General features: G+C 32.6%; 2 protein-coding genes across 6 annotated transcripts in view; one reads left to right on the top strand and one right to left on the bottom strand.

Moving 5' to 3' along the window:
• Positions 1-12,777, top strand: part of LOC113552815 (cardioacceleratory peptide receptor) — a 204,732-nt gene that overhangs the window by 96,594 nt on the left and 95,361 nt on the right. The gene's annotated exons all lie outside the window — the stretch shown is intronic.
• LOC113552851 (pollen-specific leucine-rich repeat extensin-like protein 3) lies at positions 9,144-10,312 on the bottom strand. The gene is made up of 2 exons (XM_026955836.1): positions 9,733-10,312; positions 9,144-9,446 (listed from the first exon to the last, which is right to left on the bottom strand). The coding sequence occupies exon 1, from the start codon at positions 10,146-10,148 to the stop codon at positions 9,783-9,785; it is 366 nt and encodes a 121-aa protein (XP_026811637.1). The 5' UTR covers positions 10,149-10,312; the 3' UTR covers positions 9,144-9,446; positions 9,733-9,782.

Raw genomic sequence — 12,777 nt, 5'->3', positions numbered from 1 at the left:
TAAACTATGCATATACTTATATTATATTATGTATTATTTTTGCACGCACGCCGACACTGCGGCGGGCGGACGTAAAATATCGCGGGCAGAATAAATTCACGAGCGAGACGACGGAATACGGAGTGAGAAATTGTGACTGGTGCGGCGGTCACGTTCCGTGCCGGATAGCACCTCGGTGCGGGGGCCGGAGAGCCGGGCAACGCGCGATCGTAAATAACGCACACATACGACGACGAGGTTTAATGGTCACAAATTGGACAATATTTATAAAAAAAAAATACATCGTAGCCAGGTATGATGTTATTAATAATATGATATTTTATTAATAGTCGCCCGTCGAACACTCGCGCGCTGGCGATACGCACGCGGCCCCCGTCCAGCCCCGCCCCGTCGTCTGTCACGCGCGAATTTATTTCCCTTTCGTGTGCAAATTAAATCAATTCGCAGACAGCACCATAATACGCGCGCGACGTATCATACCACTATAATATTATTATTATTATTATTATTATTATTATATTATAACAGACGTACGTGACCGACTCGCCGCCGCCTACGGACACGACCGTCCCGGCACGTGTTTACGCGGGAGAGATTCTCTTTCTTCGCCACACATATAAATTATTATAATACATTAAAACTGGTATACGTTGTGTTTGTGTGTGTGTGTGTGTGTGTGTACACTGCATGCAGATACGCTGCGAATATATCGTATACGATAATAATAATAATAATACAGCACGCTTCGCAGTGGTATGTCCGAGACAGGTGTATATAGATAACCGGAAGCGCGCTCGAGACGTACATCACCGTCGAGCAATTTTGTCTCCCTAAACGAGGATCCGAGTTCTCCGCATTGATCGTCGCAAGTGAAACACTACAGCAGCGGGATGCGAATTCATAGTGGCGTAACGACTATAACGAGTTACCAACTCAGAGACCTCTTCAGTCTCGTCCGTCCGAGAGATCGAAATCAACGTGAACGCGTAATCTCGTTTAGACGTACCTACGTACTACGAAATAGTTATATTTGAACTCTGCACAAAGCCAGTGAATTTAATGTATCCACTCGTCTTACAATAATGGCGTCGTATTGATAAACTGCAGACATTCATTCGGATATTTTTTGTGATTTTTTTTTTATATACCTATTATATTTGATAATTGTATTTACCAAATATATTATGCAATACGATGTAACATTGCATAATATCTCATTATTTAGTTGGGGCGTATACGTTTTAAGCTCAGAAAGAGTTCCTATAATTCGTTCCTTTATGGGATTTATTTAAAGTCAATAAAAAACATATTTTATCAAAATCACAATAAACGGATTGTGATTTTGATCTGAATTGATTAATAGTTTACGTAGGTATTCAAGATGTTTAGCCGTAGGACTTAGGTAATGAAAAAAACTACTAAAGAATCATATATTTTTCCGCTGAATTTAAATTTGTAAACTATTAAACCATTCCTAATAATCTAATGAAATAGCATTACAAAACTCGAATGAACAAAAGTGTTTGAATTATTATAATTATTATTATTAAAATAATAACCTACAATACCTGATTTTATGTTATATACTATTCAAAACATCAAATAATACTTAAAGTTACAATGCTATTTGTTGTACTGAATCATTAGGTATTATTAAGCATTTGAAGCGTTCATTAACGGTTTAATTTATAACTGGCAATGCTTACGGTAAATCACTGCATTTAAATTATTGTTTGATGATGTACACTAATTATTCTTATAGTATAGCACAAAAAAAAAAACGTACGAGAATTAAAACTTGAAAATAATAAATTATCAGTTATTTATATATATCAACCTTACATAAGGGTTTTGAATTATTTTTGTAAAAATATTTTAAATCTTGATTTTTATCATTTAACCTGTAGTGGAACACTTCACCTGCAATATGCATTATTTTTATTATTTATCTCAATATATTATGTATATATTACATTATTCATAAATATTCATGATTTTACAATGTTTTAAATTATATTTATATTTGATTTAGAAATAATTGTGAAATTAACAACAATTTGTTTTTATTTTATTTAGGTTTTTTTTTTTTTGTGAGATTTGTATAATTTTAAACTTATTACTCTAAAATAAATTGTCCAATTAAACAAATTGTATTTCGTTTAAAATATTTATAAGTTATCAAAATGTTAAAAACTATATACTACCTATACTTAAAAAGTATACTATATTGCTGTGCCTTTCTTTACATTATGTATCTAACACGCACAAATGAGATAAGTTAAAATACTTTAAATTGTTGAAAGATATTTTAGTGTTTGAAATTATATGTAGCACGATTGCGGCACGTCTTGCAAATGTGCCCCGTTAAATTACTATTATTACGAACCCATCTAATAGAGGGGTAGAGGGGATCATACTTTGTGGTAATTCAAGTACGAATATAGCGACTCTCGTGTTAAAAATTAACCGTATATAATACGGCAAACGCTCATCTGCGACGTCCTTATATGAGTTAAATGTGTGTATAATTTGATAATACGTAACTTTAATGGCACTATATATTCATACTATTATATAGGTACTCTTTTTTTCTAGCAGATGTATATAATATAAATAATAATTTATACACACACACACACACACACACACACATATATATATGATGATATTATATTCGTAGTCTTTCTTTTAAGTCCTCGTTCCATATTGAAAAATGAGTAAAATAAATTATTTTAGATTTTCGCCGAACATTTACCGCTCTGCGAATATCGATTGAAAAAAAAGGTTAAAGGTTTGGTTTCGGGTACGCCTTATAGAAATATATAAACGGCAATATTATTTAATATATTATTATAATACTCTTACATTTACAACTCCACGAGTTCACAGCGCGTTTTGTAACGTATCTAAACTATGTTTAGGTATATAAATAAATTTAGGTAATTCTGTGGTGAAGTAGGCAAAATTACACGTTTCATCTTTTAATGCTTGTTGGTGATCATTAACAGAAAACATTAATCTGATCCTTATAAACTTCTATATCATAATTCAAATTGTGCTAGAGCTTTATTAATAAACACGTTTTTTCAGCCAAAAAAAAAAAATAAATAAAATGTCTTATCGTAAACTTAGTTCTTAAGTAGGTACTAAAGTAATTATTTACTATACCTATACATCTTTTTCTTCGGCATGGCTACACCTATATAGTTGTAAAAATGAAGTGAAAGAAAAAAAAATCACTCTTGTTTTTTTTTTTTTTCTGTTGCTTTCGCCTTAGAATTTATTCACGTTAAAATGGAGAGATATTATATTTTAATAATATTGAATAAGAACAATAAAAGCTTTTACGAGTTCTATTCGCCAACTGCCGCCGCGGCGTCGCTGTGTACACTACTTACCGAGCGATTTACCTATTATTCGAGTAGCATTAGCAGTTTTTTTTTATATTCTCTTAAGCGGCGCAAGTCTCCTAAGAGCATTGTCGGGTGTGGCGTTAACAGTGTATCGAACAATGTTTATTCGGTCTACCGTATATTTATAATACGGATGACGTTTTCGCCCGATACCGATCTACTACACTCAATCTTCTGTATTGTAAAAACGCTATTAGTATAAATTAACGCTGACAACTACACGTATAATAATAACAATATTATATTGAACAATATACATACACGAGAACCGGTTGCGTCAACGTCACTCGCGTACACTCGGCGTGTTACACACTAATGTGTATTATAAGTAGGTAAATGTAATATCATACACGCGAAACAGATATATAATATATATATATATAAGTGATTTGCACCCGCGTGGCGAATGCATATTATACGCATTTGCGGTTTGTAATATTCGTGAAGATAGTGTAATGTTATAATATACATACGCGAGCGTCCGTGTACTTCGATATCGTATTATTATTATTATTATACACGACATTACCGCTATAATGTTGCAAAATATTATATACTTACTCGTTTTTGCACTTCAATTTTCCGCGAGGAAGGATTATCATTATATTTATCATATTTTTATGTCTACTATTTTTATATCTTTACAATGTTGTCATCTTCAAACGGTTCAAACGGCACTACGATTACACACAATAATATAATATATACAATCTTCGAGAAGATTCGTTATTTTTACTTAACATCGTTTATCTTCCTCACCGGTCACGTTTCGCCTTAGCCGTCAATATATTATTATATTATTCTGCAGCACGCTTTCACGGAATATTTAATATTGCTATTTTTATTATTATTTTTACGTCGACTACTTTATCGCGAATCAATATCACACACACACACACACACACACACACACATACACATACATAATATATTATTATTTCATACAGTGTTCACTGTTCACAACTACGAATCGTTTATACTAAAAACGTATATGTTAATACAGGATGATTCACCAAACATTACCACCATAATTTTTCATTTTAATACGAGTTTATTCAAATTCTGATTTTTTTGAATTTTTAAGTGTACCTATTCATTTGAAAAATATTGTCAACACAACCATTCTTTAAGTAGTACAAAACATCTCAAGTATTTGAACATAAACGTGGTCTTGAGGTATTTAAAAATTAAAAAGTCATCTTTTGAACGTCGACATTATCGAAGAAAAAAATTGGGGTGAACTTATTTTCTGAATCACCCTCTATACATTTGATTACAAATAAATCTTTTGTTCAAAAAATATACACATTCGTTATCGCATTGTTTATGGGCTAATGCTCTCGCGACTGTTTATTATTACTCCGAGATTCGACAAAATCGCATGACAAGACGTATTCGAGGCACTTTGTATTGATGTTTTGTCGTTAAATAATACAGGCCAGTTAAATCGCTTTACGGTACGCAACAAACGCGGTTTTTTTTTATATTTTGAGCTCCGATGTTGAAGACGCTTATTTATATGATTATACACTGTGGCTGTGAGCAAGCACAACATGAAATTTTTTTTTGATACGAAAACGGGTGAATTCCACACCAAAACATTTGGTTGGAGCTTATAATTTCACATTTACACGATAAGTGATGATCATCGAATCAAAAATAGCAATATATTAAATTTATAGAAGACGCAATAAAGGCGCATTATTGCATTACTTTCCATTACGCGTCATTGGGTTTTCGATAGATGAAATGCATACATATTATTTTAATTCGGTTTTTAAATTCATAATAATTTACATACACACTACACAATGTATATATCATATATTACATTAATTTCGATTATGGTGTACGAGTTTAATGAATATATTGACAAATTATTATCTACATAATATAACTTAAGGTTATATGTACGACCTTGTCATTCTGACTGAATGTATTATAATTACATTATATTTTGACTCGCGTTTTTTCTCGACATGCAACAAGATTTCTAGTCATCTCTCCGAAATGCATTTGAAGGTATAGAAGTTCATATCGCCATATCGACAATGAAAAAAGTATACATTACATTCTTAATTACACCGTTCGACGCGGCAATAGTTTACATCTCACATAAAATATTAACTTATCTTATGCCTATCAAAAACGAAAAAATCTAAAAACTTATTAAAAAACGCGGGTAACCGTGCGGTCATAAAATAACGTGTTTCGGCACGTAGACGAGTGATGTACTGCAACCGAGTTAAGTTCCTTCGTTTAATAATTATACGCCTATAACATTTAGGTCCATTTACAATATAATAATTTATGATGTATAATATTTCGTCACACGATTATTTATCGCTGCGGTACGTATATTATAAACTCTCGTCAATGATGGTACACACTCGATAATTTCTTCTTTACCAACGACTGTAATGTACGATAGCACAAAGTCGTTAATCATTATTAGATATACGATTTAAAAGAGTACTCACCTCATAATAAGATTATTATATTATCGGTTCGACATGTTTTGATGCGAATGTCGCGAATATAATATGTAACTGCCCCTTGACAATAACCACGATAAACCTAAACGATACGCGGATGTAGGTATATATATATACCTACGACATGTAAATATGTAATCGACGTACAATCAAGTTTGGAGTCAAACCTACATAATAAATTACCTCCATCGGCGAGTTTTTGACCTTCTACCCCTCCCCCCACGAAAAAAAAAATGTTTTAAACATCTTATGTGTATTGTATTTAGATACCATATTTATGTGTACGCATCCGCACGCGATGATAAGATCCTACGTTGACTACTGACCGTTAGACATTACACGTTTCGTTTTACCATCAAATGCATATATTATATTATATTCGCACATTTCTATACGTTTATCGGAAATTCGTGATAACGACTTACGCGGCGGCGGACACGTCGTGCTAATCGAATCATCTCATAATATGATTATTATTATTATTAAACCGGTGCGGCCCGCCCGCGCGGCGCAGCGTTGCGTCCAACGATCGCCGCCTAAAGTCATATATTATTATATTATTAAAATAACGATTTTTTTATTATTATTACCGTTTACAAAAAAAAAAAAAAAACCGCGACGCGTTATCTGAAATCAGAAACATGACGGCGGCGTCGGCAACAGTGTTTATTAGCGAACAACACGCGTTATTTTTTTATAATTTTGTTTTTACTCTTATATTTTTTTAATGTTTCCGGTAAGTTAAACCCCCGCGCGTGCGTATAGTTTCAAGTAGCATTCAACATTATTGCGGTGGTTATTAACAATAATATTTGAATACGATCCCGCTCGTCCGCATATGATTTCCAAACGTGTATTATTTTATTATATTAATATTATTGTAAAACTAACCCAATCACGCGTACCGTACATAGTACGCAGCGTATAACTCAGAAATAATACATACGTAATGCGCATTTTTTTTCATTTTAGGTAAGGATAATATAAAATTAAAAAAACTAGAAAACTCGGTGGACCCACATATCTATGTAGTATAGCTCATAATAATATAACAAATAGATACTGCAGATCATTGGTTTAGACTCGACTATTTCAGAATTCCGATGAACAATACCTATTACGACCGACCTTGTTATTTTAGCTCATTGACTGTACATTACCTGAAGTACACGGCCGTAATTGTATTACGTAGAATTTGCCTATGACTGCTGGAAAAAAAAAGGGTTCTCTTTCCGAAAGTTTTGCGAGTACGTGCCGAACGTAAAAAAGTACAATATAAATATGCGAAAACGACGATCGATCCGTAACAACCGGGACTTTCGAGTTTCAAAAAAACTTTTTTCCATTATTATATTATAATATAACAAGAGCAAACGCAACTGCTTTGAAAATACTACAATTGCTTTAATCGTTGTTTTGTATAATAATATAACAACGTTTTCGTCACAATAAATAGTATTACATTGTATGATGATGTTGTAATTTCTATGAACGAAAACCCAAAATAAATATTGGTCGAATGAAATTATTAATATTCTATTCACAAAGCATATATATATATAAAGAATACAATAGTAAAATAACTTAAATTGGTTCATAAAATAAAATATAAAGAAAGTGTTTACCAGACATCAAATAGTCGGTTACTAATAAGTACTCTATCGAACTACAGCAATGTCAACGAAGTCATGATAAATTTCTGGGAAATATAAATACACGATTATAATATAATATTTACACTCATATTACAATAAAATTATATAAATAAATGCAATGAAATATAAATCTCATAATTTAAAATTTTTAAATAATATTACGGTCAGAGAAACGTACGCAAAACTCTATTTTCCTTCATTGAACCTGTGAATAATATAAGTGACTATGTGTATCCTACCTTGACGCACCGCTCAAAGCACAATCCTCGGGAAACAGGTGGCACGAGTGCATGACTTGTCGTCGGGCCGGAGCTTATCAAGACTTTCATTTTTCCACTGCTCAACATTGTATGCGTGAAATATTAGATTAAAATCTTATTTTATAATATTGAATTCGAAAACGAAAAAAAAAAGATAAAAACAGCGTAACCGCGGTTTGTTTGGTCGATACGGAAGTGGATAAAACGGCCGGGATGGCAGTTTCATTTTTCATTCTATCCGACTAACGGAAAGCCTACTACATAGCTACGAGTACATATATATATATAATAATAATAATAATAATAATAATATATTTATATCGTTAACAATACGGTCAGCCGTCGTTTTAGTAAGGTCAACCACGATCGAATCGTACGAATTTTGAGCCTCATTGGATAGATGTTTCACCAATTCACTACAACTTTCCGAACACGTCCATCTTTGAATTATATGATGAGGTTTTATACATATAAACTTTCGGCCCCTCCACAGTAAGAACGTTCAACTATATAGTTTACGGCATTCTTGCAGATAACCATAATATTTTCCATGAAAGGATAATAGTAAAAGTATGATACACATTAAACATCTATAGGAAATTATTCGCAGGTTGCTTGTAATCATGTAGGCATATTGACAATTTCATTCGACTCTACACAACGCTTTTTATTTATAACTTAAACTTGTAAAACCTTGGTAAGACGGTCATGTGAAATATAAATTAACTGGAATTACTAGATTTGCGACGCCAGTGCGTATTATGCACTAGTATTGTTATTATTATTATAGAATTAATTTACCGAAAACGATAGAATTAGGTATGATGCGAATTAGACAAAAGATAAAAATGCCCATAATATCTGAATATAAGGTTTTGGATAATAGGGCTTTAGATAACGATGCTAGATATATTTACATTTAATTTAGTATTTTTATAAGGTAATAGCTATAAATATAATAATATGTGTATAGCTATATTTCAATATTAATACAGTAATAAAGTAATATTTGTTATTTTAGTTTTGCTGTTCTTATAAAATATTGCGTAACAACATAATTCGACTACAAAGATTACCTGCAACGGCTGCAACAGTAGTAACGCATAATTTTATATTATAAACTAAAATGTTATATAAATTAAAATTTTCTTGTACAGATATAACTTGTTAGTACTACTGATATTGATAGTTAATAAGACAATGTACCATCCCACATTTAAAAACAATTTTATTTTTATGATTAATACAGATAAGGTAATAAATTGAAAAATAAATAGAATATAACAAACATACGTATTATTCATAAATATCCACTTATAGGTAGGCATAAAATAGTTACCGATTCATTAATCTTGAAAAGTAATAAGAAGGTTAATAACTGATCAGTCTTCCCACTAAATTTTTCTTTGAGAATGTATCCAGAGATGATTCCAGATATCTGTAATTGATGATCTCAGCTTATTTATTTTGACGCACGTTGAATAAATAATAATACGACAATAAATTGTTTACTGTGAAAATTATTGTTATTTCTATTCAAATGTTTGATACGGCTAAATTCAACTGATCAAAACCGACAAAACCACACAATTATTCGTCTCTTCTTGTGCATAGTCCGCGTACCTAAAATTCATATTGTTATTAAATTATTATTCATTATAGTTATCTTTAAAAAATTCAAACTTTTTTGATTGTTATAATCGTATAGACAAACTATATAGTTTAAATCGATTTTTATCCGATTCGTATCGAACTCTGCGTTAGTCTTTTTTTCACAATAATTAAAATAATATTAACAAACTAAAAACATTTACTTTATGTATAATTTATCATTCTAAATTTATTATAAATATTACCTAAAAAACCTAAACTTACGAAAATATTAACTCAATTGTGAAAATAATAATACCCATTGTTTGTAATAAGTCGAATCGACTATAACATCAACCGGTCTTTCGATCAACCATGTAAATAAGTGTACGACAAGAGCATTGCGTGGTTAGTGTACATTTCGGTGTGGTGGCCGGTCGACAAGTCGTGAAAGTTGGCCGACAAATCATGACCGTCGGCCGACAACTCGCGGTTGACGGACGGCAAGTCGTAGTGAAGGGGCGGCAAGTCGTAGAGAAGGGGCGGCAAGTCGCAGTCGTCGGTCGACATGTCGTAGTCGTCGGTCGGCAAGTCGTGGTGAACGGGCGGCAAGTCGTGGTGAACGGGCGGCAAGTCGTGGTGGACGGGCGGCAAGTCGTGGTGAACGGGCGGCAAGTCGTGGTGAACGGGCGGCAAGTAGTAGTGGTCGGTCGACAAGTCGTAACGGGCGACCATATGTCCATTCCGGGATAGTCGCAGTCGTTTGAAACGCACGTCGTCGTGGACGGCGTTTGGGTTTCTTGCACCGTCCACGAGGACGGGGCCTGCAGCGTTATGTGAAAAATGAACACTGGCGGTGCCGGCGTCCAACCGGCCGGAGTGGTGCACCGCGACCGCGGGCTGTTATTGTCCTGTCCCGTCCACCGGACCGGAATCATCGTCACCCGGTAATTCTGCACCGACGGGACACCGTTGGCCGTCGCGTGCGACGTGAACGACCGGCGCGGCGTCGTCGCCGTCACCATCCGTCGGTCGACGTGTCGGTTCCGATGATCGTTGCGGACGGACGCGGATCCGTGACGGGTCGGCGTCGAGGCGGCGTCCGACGATCGCGACGCCGCGAAGACTACGGCCCACACGAACAGCGATCGCAGACACGTCATACGGCGGCCGAAAAAACGCACAAACCACGGGAAAACGTGTGTGCGAACAGCAGAAAAACGTAGTACGGCTATACGCAAAATCGTGAATTGCGCCGGAAAACTGTGTTTGCGACCGATGTGTTGTTTAATTATTCGATGGCGAACGTTTGTCGACGTATCCACACCATTGTTTAAACGCGCGACGTCATCGACGGGTACTATGAAAACCGTTTGGCCGACACATAAAAAAAAAAAAAAAAATTAAAAATACGCAACGATGAATATAGAACATGTTGACTTTCTATGCTCTGGACTCCGACTGTTTTTCGATTGTCGTCGATCGTGTACATCGTACGAATAATATTATCAATCTTACGATAAATTAATTTACAAAAGACGCGTTGATGAAATACAATGTGTTTGTTATCGTTAGCGTAGTGCGAGGCGAGGACCAACCACGGTCGTTCCTTAATGTGTATTAACAATGATTCTATTTATAGTATTTACACACACACACATATATATGTATATACGTATATAGTGTGTGGGGTTTGACGAGGGTACAGTTAGGGTGTGCGCTTTTTTTAATTTTGTAAAATGATAAATTGTTGAAGGTATATTGATGAAGTAATAAGATAATTTTGAAAAATTGCCCACATGCACCTGTTTATTTTAAACTTATAGGTAGATACTAGATAGATATGCACTCAGTCTTATAATTTTATCACTTCTAATGAGAATCTACTTGCTACCTACTTGATTTAAAGGAACAAGTCGTAAGTCATGGCATACGGGGTACTTGACCTATTATGTTTTTAGTTTAGTTTTAGTACCGCTTTCCCCGCACAAAATTAAAATTACATGATGCGGCTGAAAAAGTTCTTTTCTAGTCCTATATACTGGTTATGTCCGTCAACATGCAAGCTTAGTTTTAAAATTCACACAAAAATCCTTCCTCAATAAAATTATATTGTATGCACATGGAATTTTGAGAAATAATATAATATTGCTTTGAAATGAACTGTCAAAAAAAATCGTTTTAATTATAATTTATTACACAAAATGAAAATTGATTTTTTGAATTGTTTTATTGAATTAATATTTGAATATGAATTGCAGATGTAAAAGAATATACATTTTTCAAATTAAATGTGAAAAAATTTAATTTAGTATAAAGATAGGTATCTTAACTGTTGATAATTTTAATATAATATATGATATACAAAAACCGTTGCAAATTATATTATAATGTGAACAACAATATAAAATATAAAAATCATATTTAAAAAATATTGTAATATTATCCTCAATTCAAAAAAATATAAAAATGTTTTTAATTGTTTTAAAATAAAAATGAATACTTCCACAATCATAAATAATTGAAATTAATTTTGTTTCATTTTTAATACGTATTTTGTAGTTTTGTAATGTTTTACATTTTTCAAATTATTTATATAATGAATGATTATTAAATTTAGCAACACCGAAAAAAAATTAATTTAAATGTGTAATGTGTATATTATTATTATTGTTATGATTCAATTCTTAATGAATGAGATATTCAATTTCCAGAATTTAATTGATGCACAGACTAATTGTTATAACAAGGAAGATATTAGTAACTTTTTGTTATTAAAAAAATAATAACTATCTATCATTTTTTTTTGCGTTCAACAATTAGAAAGAATAATTGCTATTTATATAAAATAGGTAATATGTAATAAAGTCAATTAATAGAGTTAGTTTTACAAATAATCTTTTTTCATATTTATATTTGGATTTTTAAGAAAGTTAATGATTTTTATATATGCCTATCAATATTATTAGTCTAAGGTTATAGGTAACAATAGTTAAAAGAAAAATCTACATCATTATTAGTATATTGTTATAAAAGAGGTCTCAAGTCGGCAAAAATGTTTGATTGTAATTATATTTGTTTTTTTTTTTTTAATTTTCTGGACTTCATATTTTTAGAAAAAAAAATAGCTTTTAGTCTAATAACTATTTTGTACTAGTCATCATTTCTGATAGTCTACAAAGACGGCGAAGTTAAGTGCTGGACCACTGTATATTATAATAATATATTGTACTGTATAATATGTGATTCTTATAGGAAACGAGAATTTAAATGATTCTGGACTGGAGTAAGTATATAAGTATATACTATGTAGTATATAGTATAATCTGCTCATAAATTTGACAAATACTTGTACATGGATGAA

This window comes from Rhopalosiphum maidis, chromosome 4 (assembly GCF_003676215.2).
Source record: "Rhopalosiphum maidis isolate BTI-1 chromosome 4, ASM367621v3, whole genome shotgun sequence".
Classification (NCBI taxonomy): Eukaryota; Metazoa; Arthropoda; class Insecta; order Hemiptera; family Aphididae; genus Rhopalosiphum; species Rhopalosiphum maidis.
Note: the sequence above shows the minus strand (reverse complement) of the source record. Positions and strands in the feature narration are given on the sequence as shown.